This window comes from Chrysemys picta, chromosome 8, assembly GCF_011386835.1.
Source record: "Chrysemys picta bellii isolate R12L10 chromosome 8, ASM1138683v2, whole genome shotgun sequence".
NCBI classification, from domain to species: Eukaryota; Metazoa; Chordata; order Testudines; family Emydidae; genus Chrysemys; species Chrysemys picta.
Genome location: NC_088798.1, coordinates 31,912,158 through 31,939,948, shown reverse-complemented (window position 1 = coordinate 31,939,948; position 27,791 = coordinate 31,912,158). Strand labels below are relative to the sequence as shown.

The 27,791-nt window shown below is 42.2% G+C and overlaps 1 protein-coding gene across 5 annotated transcripts; it reads right to left on the bottom strand.

Moving 5' to 3' along the window:
* Positions 1 to 27,791, bottom strand: LRRC8C (leucine rich repeat containing 8 VRAC subunit C). 5 transcript variants are annotated; one of them, XM_042840543.2, is made up of 4 exons: positions 27,258 to 27,791; positions 26,525 to 26,606; positions 9,836 to 9,977; positions 1 to 6,238 (listed from the first exon to the last, which is right to left on the bottom strand). In XM_042840543.2, exons 3-4 carry the CDS (start codon positions 9,971 to 9,973, stop codon positions 3,968 to 3,970), a joined length of 2,409 nt encoding a protein of 802 aa, XP_042696477.1. In that variant the 5' UTR covers positions 9,974 to 9,977; positions 26,525 to 26,606; positions 27,258 to 27,791; the 3' UTR covers positions 1 to 3,967. The 5 variants fall into 5 exon arrangements, with proteins under 5 accessions (XP_042696477.1, XP_023961638.1, XP_008167157.1 ...); XM_024105870.3 differs by having other exon boundaries at positions 27,436 to 27,791; XM_008168935.4 differs by lacking the exon at positions 26,525 to 26,606.

The window sequence follows — 27,791 nt, the reverse complement described above, 5'->3', positions numbered from 1 at the left end:
TTTTAAATTACAAAAAAACAATTTTTATTATTTTTGTGTGTGTGTTCTTTAATGCAATATAACACTAGGCAGGCCTATTATCAATTAGGAAGTTTCTCACCACAGGATTAAGATGTTTGTCCATTAAGTCAAATTTCAAAGCTTTCCCTTGACAGTCTTACAGATCTTGTCACCACGTAAGCACATGCATTAATGGAAGTGCTGGAAATGTGAGATATGAGACTTGGAACAGGTGCTTTTCATTAGGAATATGCACAAGCTAGTCAGACTGGCTAGATACAACAGGGGAAACAGATATACCCAGATTTTGATCATGCAATAGGTCTGCTTTAAAGGTTCAGTACACATTTTTAAAAATCAGAAGATAGTTTTCTTATGTTTGATCGACCATCTGTTATCTCTGTTCCTATTACTAAGAATGATTTGTATTTTCTGTAATGATGTAAAATGCTTTGTTTATATGCGGGAATTTTGTTAGTTACTTGGCACCTGGTTTAATATAACTGGACATATATGCTCATTCAAATCATGCCTATAGTATTATCAATAAAAAGTCCATCCATTCTTACTAGATTACTGTAGTTCCCAGAAAGATCTTCCATAATCCATTGCAAGTAAATATATGTATGAGTAGTAAATGAATGGCTGAGTAAATATGGCACTTTTACATTTACATATGCAATCTTTCCTGAATCTCATACAGAATTAGGAAACAATCATTTGTTAGCAAGAGCATTTCTAAAATACTGTAATTTGAAAATACATCCCACAGATTAGATATTAAGAAGTTTAGAAAAAGCCAACAGGCCGCTTACCTGAGTTTGTTTCATAAGATTAAACTGATAATTGTGATTTGATATTTTATCATTCACTGTGATTCTAAGGGCTTGTCTAAACACAACTCTACCGGTTTATCTACATCTGTATAATTAAAGCTATAAAACCCCCTTGTGTGAATGCCATTATACCAATGTGCTTATAGAAGTATAGCTACTCCCATACAGGAAGGGGAATAAGCTATACCGGTATAAGGCATGTTTATATCAGTATAATTGTGTCCACACTAGTGGTTCTCAACCAGGGGTACACATACCCCTGGGAGTAAAAAGAGGTCTTCTGGGGGGTAAATCAACTCATCTACATATTTGCCTAGTTTTACAACAGGCTACATAAAATTCACTAGCAAAGTCAGTACAAATTAACATTTCATACAATGACTTGTTTATACTGCTCTATATACTATACACTGAAATGTAAGTACAATATTTATATTCCAATTGATTTTATAATTATATGGTAAAAATGAGAAAGTAAAGCAATTTTTCAGTACTAGTGTGCTGTGACACTTTTGTATTTTTATGTCTGATTTAGTAAGCAAGTAATTTTTAAGTGAGGTGAAACCTGGGGGTACGCAAGACAAATCAGACTCCTGAAGGGTACAGTAGTCTGGAAAGATTGAGAGCCACTGCCCTAGAGGTTGTACTGGTACAACTATAATAGATAAATAATCACGTCCCTAACTGACATAGTTATAGCAGTACAAGAACTGTGTGTAGGCCAGGCCTTCAAAACTTTAGCTAAAAGGTGTGTGTAATTTCCATTCAGAATATACACTGCACTATACAAGGGAGACAACAATAGACACAAAATAAATCATGTTTTTGAAATGCTATGTCTAAGAATATAGACATTGTAAAGATTTTTTATCAACCCTAATGTAATCTCCTATTTCAGATCTAAGTAAGATAACGATACAGATTCACTAATTACTTGGACATTTTAAACAATTTACATTCATCAGGAACTACAGCACTTGGGTTTACATAATTAGGTTCATACAAGCAATGAAACATTTCTCTCTCCCAAATCACATCCAACTGAAGCACATTTAGAGTACTTATACTGTGAAGCAGTTCTTGTAAGTGCATTCCATATATAAATAAAAGTAGCCCTTGCAATAGCCACATCAATTATAGAGCTAAACTGAACCTTTTCAAAAGCGTGCTTTGGTTCCTTCACATCCACCCCATCTCATTAATCATATGGTAAAAGTAAGTCTGACTTTGGTACTATGGCATGTATTCTTACTGAACTACACAGTACACCCTGGATTAATGGGGAAAAAATTATTTTTCTTCATCTCTCCCACCCCCATATGTCAGATTCTTAAAGCAACAACATGCTTCTGTACCAAGACCCAAAATTTAAATTAACTGTAGTGCAAGCCACACATGCAATACTGGCAACAAAGAGCAAATACCCTGATAACCACCTAGTAATTGTTTCACATAACTTTTTAAAATTAGCAGCCAAGCCTCTGCAGTTTACAAACAGCACGTCTGCCCTTTCAAAGGAAGTACTTATTTCTAGTTATCTGCTACCAATTATCCAGTGCCTGCATTGTGATTCAAACATACAGGGGAAGAGGAGACGCCCGGGGAAATTTTAAATTATTTTTTTATTAGGCTTAAATTAGCTTTTGAATAGCACATAGAATTAAAATGGACAACACCTGCACGACCAGCCCATGAGAAAGTAAATGGCAGGAGTAGTTGACAAAATAACTTAACACAGATTTGGCTGATAAAATTCCCAACCTGATGCACTATCATGTCAGCCTATTACAGATGATTAAATTATTTTAAAAAGCAGGCTTCCAATTGTACGGTTTTCAATTTAATTACTAGCTGGAAAATTAAAACAAATGTGGCTTTCACCACCAGCCTCTGCTATGCTGAGACTTGACATGTTAATATTAGATTTTTTTTTTATTTAATCTGGTTTCTGAAAATCTGTAAGGCTCCTCCGCCAAGCCTGGAAATACGCTACCAAGCCCACTGCAGAGCTTCTTAGCTCCTGGAAGCATTTATGTTTCCTGGTCAAAAGCTTCACAGACCAAAGGTAACTGCAATGATCCTGAGCCCCAAACAGTTCAGTCATATGAGATGCCAAACACCCTGTAGGGGGTAGGAGGGGAATGGCGAGGGGAGGGGATTGAATTCAGTGGAAGTTGAAGGCATTCACCACTGTGTAAGAATAGGTCCTTGGTTGGGGGATGGGAGGGAGAGCTCCCTGACTGTGGTATTTCATCTTCACCTTGCAGAATGTAAAGATCTGGGTTGAGATTTTCAAAGCACTGACTTAGTCACATACCTTCTGTTCAACTCCTGCACTTCTTTTAAAATCTCAAACTTGAATCCTTCCAGGATTGACTCTCCTATACTACTCTGAAAATCGTAGCCTTACGTGTTCAGTTCTGAAGAATAATGACAGCAGATGTGTTCTGTTCAGCATACTGCATGAGATGGAGGCTGAGATTTCTAGAGGGGCATAAGGGAGTTAGGTGCCCATTGACTTTCAATGGAAGTTGTGCACCTAATTTCCTTAGGCCACTTTGACCACTTGGGAGAATAGTTGGTACGTGTAGAGTCTCAACAAAAGGACATTTAATCAAGGTCAGGTTTTGTGAGGTTCTGGGCACCTTCAACGCCGATTGATGAAAATAGGGGTTGAGGCTGCTCAACATCTCACAGAATCAACCCCATGAAAATCAGATTCTAAGGCATTAACAATGGCCCAGCAGATGATACATTCATCTATTAAATAAAATATGCTACTCAAGGTAGACAGTTGGAAACACACCATCCCCTTCTAGCCAAAATTAAGAAACAGTTGATCTAACCATTAGCTTTTGCCAGTACAAAATAATTTTTCAAACACTTTTGTTATCAGGGCAAAATAAACTTTAAAATATTTTTAAACTGTGAAAAAATACAAGTAAATTTTTATTTAAAAATATATATATATTCCTTACTCCACATTTGTTTGTACAGATAGTTTTGTGTTAAAAGGACAAAAGAAAAAATAAAATAAACACATCAATAAAGGCATACTCAGACTATCAAATTATTTATATAGTGTATTTGGTAGAAGCATCTTTCTGTAAAACTGAGTAAAAGGAAGTTAATTATTCAGCTTTCATCTGCTCTCTAACATCAGAAGGCAAAGTTTCAAACAAAGTGTCTTCTACAACCAAGCCAGTCCGCTTCAAAGCCCTACACTCACCAAGTTCAGGCGGGAGAATTTCAAAGTGATTGCCTTTAATATCCAAATAGGAGAGGAATACTAAATTACCAATTTTAGGTGAAAGGACTGACAAGTTATTTTTCCCAATCTTGAGAGTCTTAAGTTTTTTGCAAAAGTATAATTCATCTGGCACACTCTCCACTTTGTTACAAGTGATGGAAAAATACTGTAAACTTTGCAGCACTCCTATTTCCGGTGGAATAAATCGTATATCATTGTAAGACAAGTCTAAGTATCTGATTTTGTTGCATAGGAATAGGTGGGATGGAAGAACCTCTATTTTGTTGTGACTAAAGGAAAGACGCTCTAGGCTAGTGAGTTTCTTTATATGCTCTGGGATATATGTTATACTGTTGTACCACAGTTTTAGGATTGTAAGTTTTCTCAGATATTGAAAACTAACTATTTCTTCTATTGATTTTAGGTTGTTTTCCTTTAAATCCAATTCCTGGAGACTGAGAAGGCTAAAAACTGCATGAGGTATGCGCTCCAAATCACAGTGAACCAGCTCCAACTCTGTCAAGTTAACCATTTTCTTCAGGTTATTGAGCATCACTAATTTGGTGCCATCGTTATGGATACACATTTTTTGAAGATGACTTGAAACATCAACTGCAGATTGTGGGATTTTGGATACATTGCTTTTAATGTAGAGAATTTTAAGGCTTTTAAGTTCCCGAAAAGACTCAAGAGTAATGTTTTTGGAAATATCATGACTGAGAGAACCAATTAAGTAGAGCTCTTCTAAATTTCTGAGCCCATACATCCAATGTGGAAGCTCTCTGATGTCATCAAACTTGACACTCAAGATCTTCAGATTTTCCTTCAGAAAAGCCAAGGCAGCACTGTGGATCTTCACAGAACACTGGTACAAAGAGAGCTCTTGGAGATTATCCAACTGTGCAATGGTTGCTGGTATCATAACATTATTAATTATTTCAAGTTTTAAAGACTGCAGCTCTGTAATTTCAAAAACAGTGTCTGGAAGTCCAGAAAGCATGAAGAGCTGCAGTTCTAGCCGGTTATATGCATTTGTTTGTAGCCTCTGTCTCAATTTATCCGCAGTCCATTCATTGTTTAAGTTCAGCTGTTTCAGCTTGTTTTCACTGACTTCAGACAGGAACACTGCAAATCTCTTTGAATAAAGAGGGTCATATTGATCTATCATGTGAAGCATAAAAGCAAAGTCATTCTTAACATCTGGGATATCATCAATTCCAGTCTCTTGCCGAACATATTCAAAAGAATATTCCTTTAGTGAACGATAGAACAACCAATATAAAGTGTAAAGGCATGTTAGTCCATAGATGCTTACAAAGCACAAGTAGCAGAAGGAAAGTTTAGAGAATAGATGTGCCATGGTATGATTACAGGAAAAATTCTTATATCCTGTCATGTCCTGAATGTCAACATTACAGTCTACTGTAAATTGAACTTCTGAAACTAGTGCACTATTGTAAGCAATAATGATAAGGAATTTAATAACTTTAAGTACAGTCTGACGAACATACATAGCATAGAGCAGATCACTTTCTTCAACATGCAGTCGGAATTTCTTCACCTTTTCAAACAATGCTTTTGCCTGTTCTCCTTCTTTTTTATCCAGTGCCCCTGCTGTCCCCTTATCTACAACAAACTTTTCAGGTATTGATTTTAAAGACTGAGTCTTGACCAAAGTGCCTTCTGTGCTAGGTTGGATAGTATTTGACCTGCTTATGTTGTTCTTCCTGTTGTCCTTCTCTTCTGAGTCTTCCCCAGACACTTCAGATAATGCCCTTGTTGTCCAGGGAGAATCAAAACATTTCCCCAGTATGGAAATGAAGTGTTCAATTTTTGAGCTTGATCCAGGGAATTTGAACCAGAAGTTACTACATAGCATGAAGATCAGAGTATGTATAAGGACAAGGTAAGGGAAGTACTTTGCATACCAATGCAGGGCACGTTCATAGCACATTTGGTTTATAAAGCTATACTGCTGAAGGTCTAAATCAGTCTTTAGTCCTTTCATTTCAACAGTGGCAGGAGTAGTGGATGGTTTGGGTGGAGGAAGTGGGGTTGTATTTGGGACTGCATTAGACACATTAGGAACGTGAGCGTGGTTCTGTGAAGGCTGTATTCTTTTTGGAAGGCATATTATCTTGTCTTGCATAACCTGAAACACACAGAAAGGTACACTTTCAAATTATGTAGAGATGATGCCTAATGTCATCACTGTTTGGATAATAGCATCAGCTAAATGTAATTTCTCCTTGACATACTCTATGCTGAGTATTAGTTCAGTGGTTAAATCCATTATTGTTATTTGTTATGTGCTAATCACACGATTAATATATATGCTAAAAACTAGATTGTCTGACCTATTTAGTCATTTCCATACTTATAAAAATCTTCCACATGTAAACAAACCTATGAAAGAGTAGCTCTGTCTTTGACTTCGTGATCATTGCATGAATACAGTACTAACCAATCAGATTTAAACCCACCACATATACACACAAGGGCTTATTCTGCCTGAGTGCCCACACTTCCCATTGGCTTCAGCAGGAGCTGAGGAAGCATGCCACCTAGCAGAACTGGACCCCACCATTATTTTTTAACTATCTCCAGCATGGTAACTGCTGAAACTTAGGCCATGTCTACACTTACCAGTAGATTGGCGCTGCTGCAACCAATGCAGTGGGTGTCGATTTAGCAGGTCTGGTGAAGACATGCTAAATCAATGGGAGAGTGCACTCCAATCAATTTGTGTACTCCATCTCCCCAAGAAGAGTAAGATAAGTCAGCGGGAAAGCATCTTCCCATCTACACAGCACGGTGTAGACACTGTGGTAAGTTGACCTAAGCTATATCGACTTCAATTATGTTATTCACATAACTTGGGTCAACTTACTGCAGTAGTGTAGACCAGGCTTAGAAAGCTCCTTTAGATACACTGAGCCAGATTCTCAACTCGTATAAACTGGTATAAAGCTCCAGTGAAGTCAACAGAATTACCCCAATCAACATCAGTTGAGGATCTGGCCCATTATCTTGAAATTGGGTTTACACAATTGTAATAAACGGGAATGTAAATATTTGTCTGTTTCATCTGAATTGTTTTCACACACCATTTCCCTTGTGGTTTATTCAGTCAAGCAGTTAAGTATGCAAGTAACTGAAACTATGCTTTGTTCATGTCAACAAACACTTGGCTGCGGGCCCAAAAAGTGCCCTCGTGAAGTGGAATTTTTGAACACATATCACATACACACATATCTTCCGTACACAGCAGAAGACATTTAAAAAATATAATACAAACCTATACCTTATATCCTGCACAATTTGGGACATTGAAATTCTGGAGAAAATTCCCTGCTGGTATCAATGAGCAGAGCTCCACTGAAGTCTGCCAGTTTATGACAGCAGAGAATTTGTCCCTTTAACTTCACTTCCTAGGGAATGTGAGTTCCACATTAAGTGGTATTATTGGATCCAGCAGCGTCAGCTGAATCAAAATCCTGCTAAGAAAATGTGAATCGGTAAGAAACGGCATAGGGGTTAAACAGGAAATGATGAGGCTTATTTCATATCAGTGACAGGAACATAGAGCCTGTTTGTGGCATGCTCTATGGGTTTATGCAGGGGAGAAGCAGCCTCTGCCAAGTCATTATTCCCTGCGTAGGTGAGTAGAGCAAAGGCTGTGAGAGGTATACTGCACCAGATATAAGCCGAGCATAGGGTAAGTCCAGTGGTGAGCTGGAGCCGGTTTGCACCGGTTTGCAGGAACCGGTTGTTAAATTTAGAAGTCCTTTTAGAACTGGTTGTCCTGTGCAGGACAACCGGTTCTAAAAGGGCTTCTAAATTTAACAACCAGTAAGTTGAAGTGACCCAGGAGCGTAGCTAAAGGGGGACAGGGGGAGCAGCCACTCCCCCCGAGCACATTATCCAAAAGTGACGCCTTGAGCACCCACGGGAAAAATTTTGTGGGTGCAGAGCACCCACCAGCAGCTCCCCGCCCCGAGCTCACCTACACTCTGCTTCCGCCTCCTCCCTTGAACACTCCGCCCGCTTCTCCCCCTCCCCCCGGCTTCCCGCGAATCAGCTGTTCGCGCAGGAAGCCTGGGAGGGCGGAGAAGCGGTGCAGCAGCTTCGCGCTCAGGCCCAGGGAGGTGAGCTGGGGCAGGTGGGCCGCTCGCACCGCAGCAGGTAACCCGGGGGCAGGGCACACAGGGGAACCACTCCCTGCCCCAGCTCACCTCCGCTCCGCCTCTGCCTCCCTGGGCCAGAGCACGAAGCTGCCGCTTGCTTCTCAGCCCTCCCAGGCTTCCCGCGTGAACAGCTGATTCGCGGGAAGCGGGGGGGCTGCAAGCTCGGCCTGACCCGGTGCTCCAGGCACTGCGCCGCGGTGGCGTGGCCTGGCTCCAGCCTAGCAGCGCCGCTGTAGTGCCACCAGCCACCTCCAGGCAGCGCAGTAAGGGGGCAGGGGGGCGTCAGGGCGGTCAGAGGGCGGGGAACAGGGGGGGTTGAATGGGGGCAAGGGTCCTGGGGGGAGCAGTCACGAAGGAGGGAGGGTTGGATGGGGTGGTGGGAGGCAGTCAGGGGCAGAGGTTCCAGGGGTGGGCAGGGGACAGGGAAAAGGGGTGGTTGGATGGGGCAGGAGTCCTGGGGGGCCATCAGGAATGAGAGGGGTTGGATGGGGCGGCAGGGGGCAGTCAGGGGACAGGGAAGGGGGGTGGATGGGGCAGGGGATCCGGGGGGGGCATCAAGGAACGTGGGGGGTTGGATGGGGCAGGAGTCCCAGGAGGCGGGGGTGGACCCCCCTCGTGGGGTGAGGAGGGAACCGGTTGTTAAGATTTTGCCAGCTCATCACTGGGTAAGTTCTAACTGGAATGGGGAAAACTGGAAAGTAGATCGTGATTTGATAGGTAGTTCCTGGGTCTGCACAACTGTGCACTGCCTCATACACAAAAAAAATCACAATTTAGGCACCCCCCTCCACTTTTTTTTATTAAAGGGGACAGTTAATGTTTATGGGTCTAAACTTTGATCTACTCGCTAACCTGTTGGAAAGGGCCTTCAAATTTACACATGTAAAACCAAAAAATATTCAGGACCAAAGCGCTATTTCTGTGGAGCCCAGCATACACAGTGCTTTCTGCTCCTTGTCAGATTCTGGCTCTGTAGCAACATTTAACTAACTCAGCAGTTAACATCAATTGTTTATGTACCAAGCATCCTCAAAATGTTTTGGCACGGAGGAGGCACAGTTATTAATTATGGGTGGTTATGAATAAAATAAGCATATTCATTTCAGCTCTATTCAAAACACAGGGAAAAAAATAAAATTGATGTTTGCCAAATGAAAAAAGACAAAAATATATTGTTAAGCCCTTAAGAAAGTTGTAAATAATAAAGAGTGAAAAACAAGAATTTAACTCTACGGTCAGGTTTGCTTTGAAAAATTATTATGAAAAAAAGGCACAAAATCTCCTCACGCTCCTTTGCCATGACTGAGGATCATTAAAAAACAAATGGGCCAATTCCTCAGCTGGTGCAAACCAACATAGTTCCACTGACTTCTGATTTTCAGCAGCTAAGGGTCTGGGCCTTAATATTTTATTCATCTGTTCAAACAAATTACTCATCTGGGCCAGCAGATTTTGACTACAGCAAAAACAAAACTTGACAATGTTCTTCTCAAGAAGGCTCTGTCTGGCATTTTTTTAACACCCCAGCAACATGCTTTTAAGTTATACTTTGTTTAATTTACCTGTAAAGTACATCCAAATACACCAATCATCAGCATGGCTACTGAGAGATAGTCCGTAAACACATCCCACCATGGCTTCAGTACTCTGAATGCCGGCTGCTGTTCAGAGAACTGACGAAATTCGGTAACAGGAATCATGTTTCTGAAAAACAGTCAAGCAAGGCTGGTGTTTAGTCATTTCATGCTATCCTCCTCCATTCCATATGACTCATGAAAAAAGATAGTTGACTCAATGTGGGGAGGGGGGAATGCTATTTTGACCTTCTACAATCATTAGGAATTCTGTGCTTCACGTCCTGCCCTCCCAGTTCCTTGGATCTAAAAATGGGCATAATCGTCACCTCACAAGGGTGTTGCTGGATAATTCATTCATAGCCATAATGTGTTTGGAGATCCTTGGATAGAAGGCACTCTAAGCATGAGTTACATTAACATATTGTCTTCATAAATCCTTCAGACTTCATACACTGTCAATGAAACCACTACAACTGAAGCATTACTTCACAAAACCATATTAAAAATCAGAGATATTTATGAGGCAGTGTCCCTATCCATAGACCTGCACTGATGCCCAGTTTGTTGCAGTAATGATGATGGTATACAGCTCTCTTTATGACTCTCCAGCCAGGAGAGCCCCTTCTGATATCTGTGTGCTTATCTCACAAAAACTCAGCAGAGAAACCAGGGAAAAGTGCTTCTTCAAAAGAGGAAGAGCTGGTGTGAGTGACTAATAGGACAAACCTTCTCTTCACTCTTTTTTCGTTTAGAAAACAGTGGAAAAATCCATCCCTTTAAATTATATGACCAGCACTTATCAGTGGAGCACTGTACTTTAGGTATCCTTTACCTGACAGCATCACAGTGCCCATAAGTGTCACACAGACGAAAGACTCTTGAACAAGAGCTAAAGCATGACATAAATTGAGTACCAGAATTTGTACTATTTTATGGCCATTGCTAGGAAGACTCCTTCCTTCCTTTTCTTTATTTCCAGCACAAATCTAAATAATTTTGGAATGCTATTCCATCAGATTTGTATTTTAAAATTGTTATTTTTCTATCAAACACTCATAGACAGATACATTCTTTAAAGAATATATAAATACAATTTTAATCTATTAGATGCCATTTAGTGATCCCTGATGAAGCTTTGCTATTTACATGGCTGTCAGCTCAGTCATTGGAAGCTGGCATTTTGCTGACAACAGAAGTACCGCCAGCTCCAAACATTCAAAAATCCCGCAGATCATGACTGGCTTTGAAATCATTTTTTGTTTTGTTCTGCTAACAACTTTGGGGGGGTTGATTATTTTGTGGGGTGTTTTTTGGGGGGGGGGAGGGGAGGTGTTGTGTCTTCTGGCATCAGATCCTGTAGGGTTTCATATTTTCAAGCTTTTCTCCACAACTATGAGGGGTAGACATTTTTTTGTAAACCAAAGTTGAGATTCTCACACAATCTTATGACTCCAGAAGGAAAGCTTTAAGCAAAGCGCCTAACGTCATGAGAGTTGGCAACTACACAGCAAGAAATGCACTGAGTGTAGGAGTAGATGGGATGGAAAATTATTCTGCACTGAAATCAGTGGGAAGCCCGGATAAATCTGAATTCTGGTTTCGCTATATATTTGTAAGTAGTTTTGTTTTATTATAACAGTGTTTGATTACTTTATAGGTAGGTAATCGATGAGGAATTTAGATGAAGACATATAGTCTACGCCACCACAAGTAAATGCTCCTCAGATCTCCTTCCCTTCTCCTCCAGTATACTGGATAATGAGCATATGGAATGTCATATGGAATATTAGAACTGTTCAAGAGCACATGACCATGTCACTGTCTAGTTGGTGGTCCACAGACGATGAGGGAGAACTTCCATGAGGAAAGTCTCTCGCAGGTCCATCTGTGGAGAAGGATGATCTGAGTATACCTAAGTGACAATACTAGAACAGCCTGAAAATTTTCAGATGCAATGTTTTTCTGTCAGAAAATGTCATATTGAAGCATTCCATGGGAAACATCAAAATTTTGGCTTTTTGTTCTGATTTGGAACCAAAATTTGGAACGTTAGAATTTCCCTCAGAATGGAATTTTTTTGTCCGAACCAGCTCTAGATAATACTTAGCCCCATTATTGTTGCACAGTAGAAAGTTTATAGATTGGTTACTTTAAAAATAGAAACAGACCAACTGATCTTTTTAAGTCAAGATCTACAGCACCTGAAAATTAGTATCCATTCTTTCAGACTAGAGAACATCACCAGGGAAGAAAATCACTCAGAAAAGTATTGAGATGAACTGGAAAAAAACGACTATTAAAAAAACTTGTTGGGGTGAGTCAATCTAGTGTTCAGTTTTGTTGTGACAACTATATCAGAATGCTATTTAAGGCACTGTTCAGCATTCTTTACTCAACATATGGTCCCAATGGTGGATGTGAATGAACTAATGACAGTATACAATGAATACAAGGAACAGGAATTGACTTGTGTGTCCTTTGTCCATAGAGTGGGGACTTTCTACGCTTGATGCTTCTTTTGCAATATTTTGCAAACATGGATATTTGCAAGATGGAGACTGGTCACAAAGGTATGGAATATTTGAGACATTTTCTATCATTCTCTCAAGAAACTCAATCATTTCTCCCTCTAATGGCAGGCTACCTTTATGGTACTAGAAGTCACAGCAAAGGCCTATAAGAAATTCAAAGGAAGGTATCTGTATTCTGTATTTTACAATACTGCTGGATTGAATGATTGCACGAAAAGTGGATACATATAACTACCACTCCTTTTACAACAGTAGCTTGCTTTTACACATTATGCTTCTAGCCCTGTTACCATGCAGACTCCTTGGAATTCCATAAGCAGAGGATTCCAAAGCTTCAGAAAAACAGACTGCGTGTTTATCTTTTTCAAAGAATTGCTAAAGAACTCCTCCAGGCTGCACAAGGACTCTGACCCTAAAGAAGTGTTACATTCAAACAGTATTTTATTCATAGATTCATTTCCAATCAGATGCGACAAGGACTTTGCAAACGGAAAAGGTTCAGATTCAATCTATATTCTGCTGACTATTTTAAACAAGTCAAAACAGAGATAGTTTAAAACCAATGCCACATTTCAGGACAAAGATCAACACATTAACTACTGGAGTTTCTCTTATGTTATTATTAAAAGGAATTGCAATATTAAAGATGAATTTAAACATTGTGGGTTAGAATTTCAGCTGGTGTAAATTGGTACTGCTCCACTGACTTCAATTCAGTTGCATCCAGTTACTATTTACAGGCACAATACCCAATAGTTTAGGCATAAGCTTTGACTTGTATTAAATGTCGTTATAATCTGGTTGGAGAATCTCTGAATTCTAAATACTCTTAATTTTCTTAATTAAAATCATCACTCTTGTTCTCTTTTCTCTCTTGCTTCCCCTACCCCACCTTGCTCTCCAGAAACTTAAAAAAGAAAGGGAGGTATGAGCTAGACTATCTGGCATTCTGCTACTGCAGAGAATTAAGAAAAGAAGCCCAAGTTAACCTCTGTTCTGAGAACCAGCCAATGGTGATATACGAACAAGGAAGGATAAACACCACAAAACAAGCTGTACTAGCTTGTAAACAATTCAAAATAAAATGTAGGGTTTGCCACATGGAAAACTGGTGGGAAGGGGTCAATAGGGAAATATATTTTTAATATTTCTAGGGAGGTATTTCAAACAATGGAAAATAAAGGGAATTGAAAATTGATTCCGTGAATATGGGGCAATGAGAGGAGATGTGAAAATACAGGCGTGCAAAAGAATTTTGGGGAACCCTGAAATTCCACAGCAAAAGAATAGCATATGGAAAAGAAGGGGCCAATGTGGTCTTCTGAAGGAATATGAAGACAAACAGGCATGTGCTGGAAATGGAGATGTGGGGAAGAAGCAAACAAGAGCACTGAGGGCCACATTCTCAGCTGGTATAAATGGGCACAGCAACTTTCACTTCAGTGGAGCTTCACGCATTTACATCAGCTGAGAACTTGGCCCACAGAGTCAGTTAATGCTTTCAGGAGCAGATGAGAGCAGCAAAAAGCAGACTGAGTTAATGCAACCTAAAGGAGTTAAGGAGAATAAATAGATGAGGGTGGGGAAGAAGGGAATTGGAGACAAATTAGTCTCATTAATAAATGAGAGAAATTAAATCAAATGATGATTCTAAAATGGCTGCGCCACTGCACTAATCTGCCTGTTTGCAATTGGCCTTCATCAAATTAAATAAAGAAAAGTGGTATAGACAGTTAGGAAGTAATGAAGGTTCTTGCCAATACGGCTGAAGAGAAAAGTGAATATATTTTATAGATCAGGAGATCCAGATGACGTGCATTTCAGGATATGAAGGAAATTAAATAATTCAATTCCTGAACCACTGACAGCTCACAGGAATACCTGCAGGGTGCAGCTGGGGAGGGGTGATGATAGCAGAGCAGGGTTTTCCATTCACCAACTATCCCCTTGTGGGGTAGGTATCCTCAGGCCCATGACAGAGAGGTAGTTTAGTAGTTTATAAGAGCTTTACTATATTTTTTCTCCAGTGTGTCTTTGTCAAGTGTCTTGAAAAATACTTTATAATTAAAAAAAACACACACAAATGCATCTAAAATACAGTCCTGAATTAAAAAGCTACAGCCAATAATAGTGCGAGTATAGCCTTCGGATCTAACAGGCTACTGTGGTCACTTTTAAAGATTCCTTTTGAGTAACATACTTCATTCTATGTAGCATAACTGGTAGTGGATAAGTACTAAGCTTTAAGTGCACAAGGGGGTTGGTCAAATGAAACTGCTGTGCATATTTAACTTACCTGTCTCTGCTTTCTAGATGCAATTTAAATAGGCGCTATGATTGGAAAAGCAGATTCAATTAAATATAAAGAATGAACTGGATAGTGTCCCTTTATTTTATCTATTGCAAGCTCTTTGGGATAGGGAGCATGTCTTTGTAGATGTCTGTATGGCCACTTAGCATATTTTCTTCATGGAACACCCAAAAATAACAAAAAGTTGACACCAAGATGGCTGCTTGTATAGAGTTGCTTTTCCCAGGTTCATTAAGGCCAAACAAACGTGTTGTGCACAGGTGACATGCAGGAGATGGAAGGATGGAGTTCCCCTTCCCTGTCCCAGCAGGTGGATTAACCCCTCTGGGAGAATAACTGCAGTCTCCAGGATGTGGCAGAGGCTACCCACTGCTCTGTGTCCCCTAAATGGGAGACTTCAATCAGGGGGTTGGTATCATTTGTTGACCCTCTGGTAGGCCCCATCTGTCCCAGCCACCTTCCACACCATCCCCATATCCTCGCTGAACAATGCCCCAAGACTGGGTCCCCATACCCAACTTCACTACAGTTTGTCCGCTACATACAGTATAAAATGGCAACTCCACTGATTTTTGTTTTTTTACATGACCACCCACAGGGGAACAAGATTTGCTACTCCAAGAGTAATGGGTCTGCCAAACTGCAGAGTTTTTCACTACAGGTCGAGCCCTTGTCTATTTTTATTCTTCATGTGGAAAAAGATAATCAATTGTGTTACAACACAGGGAGGCAATCATTATTTATTGTGTGTGTGTTACAGTCAGGGCCTCATTGTGCTGGATGCAAACATTTAATAATACAGTCCCTGCCCCCAGGAGCTCACTGATGCAACAGGGAGTGAAGAACACAATGGAGGAGGAGAAGAGGGAAGATGAAGATGACGGTAACAGGAAGACAGGGTTGCAGGTATAATTAACTAAGTACACCTTGGAGGCTTGAAAGGTGTGGGCTTTCTTAAAATAACCAGCTAGGAGATATAAAATTATTCATTAGCTGGCAATGCATTTCACAGTCATGACACTGCATCAGTATAGGATAGAGAATCAATCCCATCACCTCTTGAGGGTGTGTCACAAGGCTATGGACTTGATCCCGCTCCTCTGAAGTCAGTGGGAATTTTTTCCATTGACAGAGGGGCATAAGGTCAGGCTGGCTCCAGCTGGGGGCAGAACAGCAGCAGAGCTGGGAGTGGAAGGTTTGTGCATCAAGCCTATTCTGTGATTTTGGGACAGATGGTAACCCTGGGGGACTTCACGCTATTTCAAGCCAGGGGATCCACTGATGGCAGAAAGTGCTGGGCTTGGCAAAAGTAGTTCTCTTTGCTGGCTTAAATATACTGTTTGTGTTAGTATGAATTATGAAGTGTCTTTTGGGAAAACTGCTGCAAGTAGGTCTCTGGGCTGGTTCCCATACACAAATTATGGAACATTAATCTTCATTAAAAAAAGCAGAGAGCAATGCATATTTAACATACAGGCTGTAGTAATTATGAGCAACAATGAACCTGTGGCCTGGTAGCTGGGCGCTGACGGAGTCTGTAAGCATTTATGTTCCTTGTATTGGATGAGTGCTGGTTACACCGAGTATTACTTCACATAAAACATTACACTGCACACTCCTGAAGTTGGAGCACTTTGTTACAGATCATAAACATTTGTTACTCTGAGTAATATTTTAGTGCAACTGTCAAGGGGTACTGTAACGTCTTTGGCCTTGGGCAAGGCACCATGTTAAGGAAACAAGCTAAACTGTTTAACGACAGAGGGCCCAATTCTGCAGTTCTGAGCAGATAAATCTTCCAGTAATTGTTTTGTTTTTGTCTGCACAGAGACAACAGGATTCAGCTCTTTGGCCAGCTAGAGCGGATAAGACTAAATTATGGCCACAGTTCTGCAGCCAGATCCGCATGGGTGTGTCTGGGGTGCTGGGTTAGGCAAAAATCACTGTACCCATGTGGAGCCTCATTGATTACAGCCAAGTTTTCCTAGACTGAACTGTAGCAGAATAAGCAGGGCTGGCGCTACCATTTATTGAGGTTGTCCAACACTTCCCATTTTAAGACCTTGTTTCAGTTTGTCATAACTTTGCTGAACTGTTTGGCCTGAAATTTTGCATGCGGGGTGTCTGCCTCAGTCTGAAATAGTTGCTGTTTTTTTTTAGAAGAAAAACGTAGCCAATATGGTTCCACTGTTTCTGAGAACAAGGTTGGGGAAAAATACATTGTGCCCATATTAAAAAATTCTTGAGACTTTTTCTTTGAAAGGCTTTGAAGCAGGGACTTGAAATTTGGTAGGACCTGGTGTTTGTGTCAGGGATGAACCTTTTGCTTCCATGCAAAAATCTGCCAAATTTGGCCAAGTTATAAGCCTTTGAAAAATTGCAGTTCAAACATGCTCAGTGGAGACTTCTTTGATTTAGTAGCTAGAAATAACTGAAGATTCCACCCTCACTGAGCATGCTTGAGTGCTGACCAGACTGTGAATACACCATGCCCACAGAGTGATTGAACATGCTCCATCCCCTCACAGCGCCTGTGTGTGACTGGACAGTGCACATGTGCCATTGCTGCAGAGTATGCTCCAACTCCAAGCTACAGGGGCTCAGATGGAATTTCTCTGTAATTGGTACTCCCAGCTACTCCAGGCTGGGCACTGTAACTGACAGTAGGGAGCCTGTCTCTCCTGTGCTCTCAATGAACCCCGGCCCCTGCTGGCACCCAGTCAGCATTTTGGAGGACACCATCCGATTTGAATGTAGGGGGACAAAGGACAGACCGGGGGAGGGAAAGGAATAAATTAGGACAAAGAGTCTGATGAGCATGGGACTGGGGGAAAGAAACTGGGAGTTGGAGGCAGGAGACTGGAACTGGCTGGGAAAGCTAAAAATAGTACATGATCACACAATTGATGACTCTATCATTATTCATATGCACAAAAGGGATGAATTAAGGATGCACAGGCAACCTTAATTCTGGCACTTCCTAACGTTTGAGTGCTTGACTTTATCATCTTAACAATGTTCTTTTACGTGTGTGTGTGTGTGTGTGTGTGTGTGTGTGTGTGTGTGTGTGTGTAAGTAAAATGTATAAGAAGGCTGACTTGTCTTTCTATTTTGGCAATCATTTTACTATATGTTTGAGTAGTGTCCAGCACAGTGGGTACCTAATCCTGACTGGGGTCTCTGGTTGGTCCTCTTGTAACACAAATAACATGCGTAAATAAATAAAACTCCTACTACTAACTTTTTCCTATCTTTTAGGCATTTGAAGGGAACAATACATCTAAGAACGAATCATCCTCCCCCGTTAAGCTTTGAAGCCACAACTATTTTCTGTGAACTGGAAAAACTACAATGAATACAGATCATTTGTAAAGCTCTTGCACTTTTTGCCAGCTCTTCTTTTTTTGGAGAGCTACACTTAGTTCTGTTGATCATAACTAAGAATTTCACAGTGAAAAACATCAATATTTGGGAGCAAGGAATACAAACAAGTGTTGCTACTGCTCAGTAATAAACTCAATTTTAAAGAACTGGAAAGATTGTAAAAATACATTTTTAAAGATCCATTTATGTCGGGGGTGGGTAAACTTTTTGGCTTGAGGGCCACATCAGGGTTGCAAAATTGTATGGAGGGCCGGGTATGGAAGACTGTGCCTCCCCAAACAGCCTGGCCCCATCCTCTCATCCACCCACCCCAGAACCTCTGACCCACCCAACACCCCCCCCCCGCTCCTTGTCCCCTAACCACCCCCTCCTGGGACCCCCGCCCCTAACTACCCCCCCGAGACCCCACCCCCATCCAACCTCTCCTGCTTTCTGTCCCCTGACTGCCCTGACTCTATCCACACCCCCTCCCCCTGACAGGCCCCCCAGGACTCCCATGCCTATCCAACCCCCCCCCCCCCGCTCCCTGACCGCCCCCTCCGCACCTCCACCCCATCCAACCACCCCCTGCTCCCTGTCCCCTGGCTGCCCCCGGGGACCTCCTGCCCCTTATCCAACCTCCCCACTCCCGCCCCCTTACCATGCCGCTCAGAGCAGCAGGAGCTCGCAGTCGTGCCACCCGGCCAGAGCCAGTCAAGGGCCAGGCAGGACAGCCCCGTGGGCCAGATGTGGCCCACGGGCTGTAGTTTGCCCACCTCTGATTTATGTCCTCAAAGCAGTCATTTTAGGTCTACATGTTTACTGTTTTCTAAAAACATTTTAAAACAAAATATTTGAAATTCATTTTCTTGGTGGATGGGGCTGATCAACAAATGTGGCCTAATGAGTGAGACAATGGAGTAAGAGTCAGGAGTCCGAGACCCAGCTCTGTCACTGGCTCATTGTATGATCTCAGGCAAGCCACTTCATCTCTCTATATCTCAGTTTCCCCATCTGTAAAATTTGCATAATGAGGCTTACTACCTTTGTAAAGTGTGACAGGATGTGTGGATGAACAGTACTATATATTATTTTCTCTAGTTCTCTGGAAAGAATCTAGTCTGAGCGGTAGTGACTGAAAATTGTTCTCTGATGGCTTTGTGAAATCAAGCTCATTTGATACCACAATGAACAAAAATCCTCCACATCATAATTAGTACTAGTTGGCCTTCTGTGGAGGGACAACACTGAATTGTTCTGTAGAATGGATTATTCTCTCACCTTGAAACATGACCCTGCAGGTCAGGGTTCAGACAAAAAATGGGGCCTGATCCTCCCATCTTTACATGGTCAATGTTCATCATTGACTTTAATGGGAGTTTTCCTTAGATAAGGGCTGCAGGATGAGGCTTATACACTGTTCCCTGGACTATGCCTGTCCAGTGCAGAAACAGGACTTTTGTCTCCATGGCTATAATTCAGCACATTTCCACACACACAGCATTTAAAAAGATTCTCCATCACTTTCCAGTAAAACCCTGAGTTCGAAGATTCTGTTTACCCAGTTTCTAAGATCCCCAGGGCAAGGACTGGGGCCAAAACTTTTATATGCGACTAGTGATTTTGTGGCACTTGAGACACTGTAAAGAGTGGCAGATTTTCAGGACGTGCTGAACACTCACCTGAAAATCGTAGCTAAACTTTCAATGATTTCAGTAGAGCTATCGACTTCAGTGGAGCCAGGATTTCACCTCAGGTCTCTCCAGCTAGGAACCCACATTCACCAGTCACTTTTGAAAATCATGGCCTGTGTCATTCTGCAGACACATGGCACTATGTGCAGATGTTGGGAAACAATTATAGACACGACACATACCAAATACAGAGGAGGAAGTGCAAGAAATGTTTCTTATTCTATTTTAAGTGTTTGTGACATCATCAACTGCTGCAGAAGAAACTCAGAGAACTAACTTCAAGACTCAACAGATAAAATCAGTTTCTCTTTGATTTATATGTTGTGTTTTAACATGTATGTAGCAGCAATTTCAGCCTACACACAAGTGTATCTATTACTGCTGAGTTAGTAGCCCAAAAAATATTCTTGTTGGTTTTTTTAATACATAAAAGCCATAATACTTTTTCATATGAGTAGCATAAACACATTTGCATGCTCAATTGCTCTCTCAACTTTATTGGATTACGGAAACACAAACGTAGGGCTGGATCATGCACCTCAAAACCTCACTGAGGTTCAATGAGAGTTGTGTGTGCACAAGTTATGCAGGACTGAGGAAAGATTCCTTAAACATATTTAGAGAAATAGTGAAGTCCCCAATTTTTCTGTCCCAAAAGAGACTGCTTCAAAGGGCATATACAGCATTTTGCAGCTTTGGGAATAACACTCTTATCTTAACAGGGTTAACATATCTTTCAAGCTTAGAACTCTGCTTACAGAGCAGCAAAATGCTCTTTACGTGATAAAAAAAAAACCATTAGATCAAACTCAAACATTGAGTAAGAAGAAATTATTCAAAAAGTGATATTTTAAGACATCCTAAAATTTGACAGACTGATTCAGAGAAGCAAAAGTTTTGCCAGGCTCTTCAGAATCCTTGTTTAACCTATTCAGATAGCATACACAGAGGAATAATCCTCAATTTTAGACGATACAAACATTGTAAAAAACAGTGCAAATAATTGATTAGAAATATGCAGGGGCCATAGCTTAATACAAATATTCATTATCCATAAATCTGAAGGTGCATAAACAAATTTCACTGATGTAATTAAAAATTAAAATCAACCATGACCAGGTCAGGAAACATAAAATATCTAAAGAGATCCATTCTGAGTCTCAAGCAGTTCTATCATCTGAAATGTTAAAGACCACACTGTAGTGGAGCCAAAGAAAATTAAAGAAGTGTTTGCTTTCATGATTTATGCCTTTTTCATATAAAGGATCTTTTCTTCTATCCCTTGCATGTGGTACAAGGGGACTTTTTAAAATTTGCAGTATTCTTATAAAACATTAATCCCAATACACCTGGATAAACATACAGATATTTTCAGCCCGAAATGTATATCACACATTTTTCTCTTTAGTGTAAAAAGCTTCCCACTAGAAACCACATTTGTAAGACAGATCAATAAAGCATAGCCCATTTTATACTAAGGGTATTATTTCTGACTGGGCAATAGGAAAGGCTAGTTTATACAACTTTCAAATTTTTAAAACTGATATAGTCTACACCAGGGGTGGACAACCTGAGCCTGAGAAGGAGCCAGAGTTTACCAATGTACATTGCCAAAGAGCCACAGTAATACGTCAGCAGCTCCCCAGCAGCTCTCCCCACCGCCTCCCGCCCACGGGCACAATCCCACTGATCTGCGCCTCCCCCACCCTTCCCGCACCTCCCAATCAGCTGTTTCCTGGCATGCAAGAGGCTGGGAGGTGGGGAGGAAGGGGGAGGAGCGAGGACACTGCAGGCTCAGGGAACAGGGTGGAGTTGGGGCAGGGCCTGTGACAGAGCCAGCGGTTGAGCAGTGAGCACCCCCCCAGCAAATTGGAAAGTTGGCGCTTGTAGCTCCAAGCCCTGGAGTCGATGCCTATACAAGGAGCTGCATATTAACTTCTGAAGAGCCGCACGTGGCTCCAGAGCCACAGGTAGGCCACCCCTGGTCTACACACATTAAAAAAAAAAAAAAAGCATTCCTACATTTTTTTTAGGCACTCGGTCCAGATAATCTCCTTATTTCAAAATCCTGTTCTGAATTAATAGAAAAAGAAATGTTAACAGCCACTGTATATTGATAACTACTAACATTAAGTGGATTCTTACAGGTCATAAAGCTCAAAAGTTTGAAGGATCCAGAAAAATAGATCTGAGTCTGAACTCTTTATAGGACTCTTTCAGCTCATCGGGCCCGGTCTACGCTTACAATTTAGATCGACATAGCTTCAGTGCTCAGGATGTGAAAAATCCACCCAGCCCCCACTGTAGCTCGGGGGCATGGTGCTCCTACAGTGACGGAAAAGCTCCTTCCATTGCTGTGGGCTGTATTTACATTACGGAGTTATACCCACGTAGCTATGGCATCATAGTTGTTCCACTATAATCCCCATAGTGTAGACTTGGCCTCAGTGTCCAGCCATGCCCTTCTGAGGGCAGATTAGAGTTTTCTTAACCAAAAAGTCTTGTTATACGACAAAACACAGAAAGTAGTCAAGCCTAAATTTTGCAAGATAAAAGCTTTAGTTGTCTGGAATTCTGATCATGATACAGCAGGACTAGTAGGTTTCACAAAAAGGTGTTTAAAATGTGTTTCCTCTGTTCTATTTTCAAGTGTGCATGAAAAGTGTTTATCAGCAGTTCTATGGCACAATGCAAGAGGAGGGTGCAATTCACCAAAAAGTCATCCAGATTGATTGACCAATTAGAGGACTTGCCTAACAACTGTCTCTCTTCAGGTGACAAACAGAAGTTACATTTCTTACAGTTCAATATCTACTTTTTTGTTATTGCATTTCAACATGAAACATGGGCACTCCATTATGACATACCTGGTATGATACATGGGGCAGCACTTGACTCTTGGTTTGCTGCATTTAGCAGTTATGTTCAGCAGCATGCAAGTGGTCAGTCCAGATCAGATGCTAGATCTCCAAAGGGACTTGGGGTATGTCTACATGAAAACGCTACAGTGGTGCATAGTCACTTTACAGCGATAGAAGGGTTTCTTCCATTGCTGTAGTAAATCTACCTCCCCAAGAGCTGGTAACTAGGTTCATGGTAGAATTCTTCAGTTGACCTAGTAATTTCTACATTGGGGCTTAGGTCAGTTTAATTATATTGCACAGGGAATGAAATTTTTCACAGCTCTCAGTGATGTAGTTAAGCCGACCTAACTTTGTAGTGTAGACGAGCCCTTAGGCATTGCAATGCCTAACTTTTAGGTGACTTGCCACCAGTGGAATCCACAACCCCAATGTAGGCATACAGGCTCCCTATAGAATGCATGGGGAGAGAGATAGGCACTTAAGATTAGGATTCACAAAAACCAACACACTACGTAGGGGAGCCACCTCAGCTAACCAGAGGAAATGCCAAGGAGACAGATGTAGCCTAAGTGCCCACGTTCCAAATCTGGGCTAGATTTAGGTGCCTATCTGTGCCTGGGATTTTCAGCTGTGCACCCTCTCCTGGAGTTAGCCATCTAAGCTGTGGTTTACAAGAAACAGAGGAGGAGGTGCTGGTGTCCTCCTTTATAACTTTTAGCCCAATGAGATGTGGGAGACCCAGGTTCAAGTCCCCTCCTCTATCTGATGTGGCGAAGGGATCTGAACTTAGGTCTCCCCCACTAGAAGAGAACCCTAACCATTGGGCCCTGGGATATTCTGGGGGAGAGCACTCTCAGTGTCCCCTGTTTAAGTTGTTCTACTGTGTATAAATAATTAAATATGCACAGAGCCAAAGAGTGTGAGAGAATGACTCTACAACCCTGTGATTAGGGCACTCACCTGGGAGGTGAGAGACCCAGGTTCAGTCCCTCAGCTCCACTGCAAATTTAATTACCACCTACTCCTTCTCAAGCCATTTTGTGTGAGGTTAGGCTTGCTCTGAGAATGCCTCCCAGAGCAGGCCCCTCAGGCAAGGTAGGCAGAGGAACGCCTAGTTTGAGGATGTGGTTTGGCACTTTTATATAAGAATATAGTAGAGAAAAGCCAAAGAGAGTGTCTACTGGACAAGTTTAAGTTTAAAGAAGCTTCCTTTGGCAGAGAACAACAGTGGTAACAGTGCCTGGCCGGCCCTGGGAGTGAATGATCCCACTAATGGAGGTATGTCTGAAGGTACAGCAGGTACACACTGCACACTCAGAGCCCAAAAGAGTGATGCAAGCAAGCCTCATATCTTGTCATTTTTAGGGGAGAAAAAGACCTGATAAATCCACAGCATCAGCGCTATTCAGAGGTCCCCATTCACTGTGCCATGAGTTCCCAAACAGTGTTATGTCACAAGATCTCAAGACAGAGAGGTTAAGGATGAACTGCAGAGAGAAGCTTTCAGTGCACCAAATGTGTGGAGTTAAATGCGGATTGAAAAGTTTCCATGGAATCTTTTTGTGGTGGAAAATGGTTTCTCAACTACACTGAGATTTTCATGAAAAAAAATCTCTTTCCACTGAAAATTTTGGGGGTTTCTTAGAAAACCTGAAAACCAAAACATTTTTCAGATTTCAGAAAGTGAAAAATGTTTGGTTTTCAGTTTTTCTAAGAAACCCAAAAAAGGTTAAAAAAATAATAATTTTGAATGAAAAAAAATCAGGTTCATCAAACTTTTTAGCAGAGAAAAAGAAAAAGAAAAAAAGAAAGAAAGAAACCCTCTCCGGACCAGCTCTAGAATTAAATACAGTAACACAACTCACACTATTGTGAGTTGTTCTGACGAATTACCTCTTTCATTTCCCTTCACATTCAGAGGTGTTTGGTTGGGAAGCATATTTCTTCCAGTTCAGGAAGGCCAAGTTTCGCTGCCTCTGAAGTAAAGCAGTGTTTTTCTAAGGTCACTGCACAACACTGCTCAAAGAAAGGTAAGGTTCTGCATCTCCAGCAGTCCTGACACTTTCTGGCCCATGTGATCACAAGACAGTATAATGCTACCTATTGACCATCTAGCCACCTGAGTTTTGTTTAACTTTCTCAGGTCTCCACTCAACACACACATTTACTACAAAAATATATCCACTAATATGGGCATACATTTTAAAAAGTGATGAGGGATTTTGGATGCCTCTATTTTTGGGAGCCCAGCTTGATGCACACTAAAGGGGCCTGATTTCCAGAAAGTGCTGAGCACCCAACTAAGTACCTTTGTGATGAAACTCAGAAGGATTCTTCTGATTGCCTCTATTGGGAACCAGGATGCACAGGTCACAAATACTGTATATACAGAGTAATTAGATTTTTAGGGGTGGGAACCAAAAGTTTAGATTTGAAACCAATTCACAGGACAAAAGTAAATAATACCATAAAATCTAAAACTGCATATGAGCTGTCCAGTGGCTGCCTTTAAACACTCAGATATTGAAGGAGAACAAAGCAAAAACTTCAGCAAACTTTTTAACAGAATCAGAGTGAGACTGGAAAAGGAAATGATTCAGACAACACAGGTGCTCAGTACAAGGCCTTTATGCTTCAGTGGCGACAATTCAGTCATGTTTACACACAAGCAAGTTGCCATTAGTTTAAAAATCATAATAGGGCCCAATTCTGTGACATGCTCAGCATCCACCACTCCTCTTTAAGGTCCAACCCTGCACCACTGAAGTGAAAGAGAGAGTTTTCAGTAGATGCAGACCATTAAGTGGGAATGAGGAGTGCTGGACTTTTAACTACATGGATTAAGCCCAAAAATGAAATTAAAATACATCGATTTTTTAACTGAGTTTTAGTACATTTGAACAGCACACATTTTCCTTAGCTTTGTTTGCAATTTCCACCCCCCCACTGTTCACATGTATCTATTTTTTTAAAAGAGCTTTTCTCTTTCTTAGCATACGCCACAGTATCCTAAAAACCTAAGTGATCTATACAAGCAAAGGTTTACATATATTTCTAATGGTGCTATTCCAAATGTTATGTTCTCGGACATCTAACGTAAATTTTGTAAGAAAATACAAAACAAATCTATAACCCAAGTACTTGTTTGTGAGATAAAAATCAACAATTTTGAAAAAAAAATTCCTAATGGAATTATTATAAGGTATATTTGGCAGATTTTCATAAACTACTCATTTTGCTTGGTCAACTCTGTTTGGTTAACTGGATAAATTACATTTCATTTATAATGAACAAAAACATCCATCACATTATAGCATTAGCAAAGCTATTTTAAACTGATCTCGAAATCAGGGTCATTTTAATTTTTGACAAAAATCAGAGCCATGTATTCTTGAGCCTTTAACTATATTTTCTCTTCAGTCATCCCTTTTCATTATGCTGGGACCTTACTGCTAATTACCAAACCACACATATAACAAATAAGAGCTAGAAATACAATAGGCTCACAATACGAGCTAGAAATACATATTTTGAAATTTCTAATATAAAATATTTTACTCGTCTGAGCTCAGACCTTCTGAAGTGCTAATCAAATCCATCACTTATAAACCCCTTTTCATAGATTCCTGATTAAGCTTGGAGTGTATACAAAGGACTGGAATAATTCTTGTTTACAGGATTTCTGTTCATGTCTCTGTAAAGTGATATACGGAAAGCACTGTCGACGGCTTGCATATTCAAAGCTTTCCGTTATTTGTGTCCCCTCCCACCGACAAATATAAACAAAAACGGGTTAACTCAACTAATCCATATGAATCGCGACTATTTTATCTTTCAACTACTGAGACTTCTTCTTTTATCTGAATTCTTCGTAAATCAGAAGAACGGGAACAAGAAAACATGTCACTTACACCAGAAGCTGCTTCTGTTTTCCTCTGCTGTACCGCTACTCCTCAGGGCTGCTTCTACCATGGTAACTCAAGCCTATTGTTTCTAAACAGAAAACCAAATGTCCAGAATTGCTACAGGTTTCAGCGCTGGGAGTTCGTCTGTTGTCATCTATACTGGCTTTATGTTGATGGCAACCCTAAAACGTACCGTGTCAGCAGAGGAAATTCTGAGATTCCAGATAAAGTTTTGCTCTCACAGTGCTACAGAAGGGGGGGGGGGGGGAGATGGACTGTGCACAATGAAATATCGAAACGTTCTCGGTTTAAACCAGCTCTTCAGTGATGGGTGCAGGTGGGGGGAGAGGAGAGAGTCCCCCAGTGCCTCTGGCTGCACTCACCGACTTTCTGGGCTCTTTAGCTGGGGGAAACAGGCGACCCCCTCCCCTGGCTGCTGGAGGAGCCCAGCTCTGCGCGGCTGCCCAACAGAGCAGCCCTGCCTGCATCGGAAACACAGCTGCCTGCCCCGGTTAGCAAAAGGCAGGATGAGCAGTTCCCCAGCCTCCCAGCCCCCGGGAGAGAACGAGCTGCTCCAGGGCTCCTCTGCCCTCCGGGCCAGCGGGGAAAAGGCCGCCGGGCTCCTCTGGATGCTTCCCAGCCCCCCGAGCAGCCCCACCTCGACGGCGCCAGCCCTGCCCGCTTCCAAGGCTTCCCCAGCGCCCGGAACCCGCGGCCGGCACCTTCCCCGGGGCAGTACCTGGCGGCTGCGGGCGAGGTCGGGCTGGGGGCGCGGGCGCGGGCCCGGGGCCAGATGCCGTCGCACAGCGCCGAGCGGAGGATGCCGAGCTGCCGGGTTCCGTCTAACGGAGCGGGCTCCCCGCGGGCACCGGGCGGGGCTCAGATCCCGCCCGGCCGGGGAAGCGAGCGGCGCCTACCTGGGGGAATCCGGCGGCGGGCTGGGGCTCGGGGGTGGCGGCGCTCGTGGCTCCCGGCGGCGGCAGTGCGGCGGGCTGGTGCTTCCCCGCTCCACGCTGGGCGCCGCCGAGGCCGCTGCCCCCGGCCCTCCTCCAGCCCCTCCTCCCGCCGCCGCCGCTGCTGCTGCTGCTGTCCCGGCCGCCGCCACTGGGCGACTCCAGGCTCCGCGCCGACGCTAGGGGCTCGCCGCAGGAAGCGGGACTCATCCTCGCCGGGGCCGGGCCAGACCCCTGGGGCCAGACATCCGCCCGCAGCCTGGCGGGGCCCGCCTGAGAGAGGGGCCGCATGGCTAGGCCGGGGACGGGCGGCTGTTGCC

What these genes read in the sequence shown, in the direction of transcription:
- LRRC8C (XM_042840543.2), bottom strand. Translation starts at nt 9,973, where the DNA reads ATGATTCCTGTTACCGAATTTCGTCAGTTCTCTGAACAGCAGCCGGCA. An exon ending in TATTTGGATGTACTTTACAG is followed by an intron (nt 6,239 to 9,835) that starts GTAAATTAAACA and finishes TGTGTGTTTCAG; the next exon opens with GTTATGCAAGACAAGATAAT.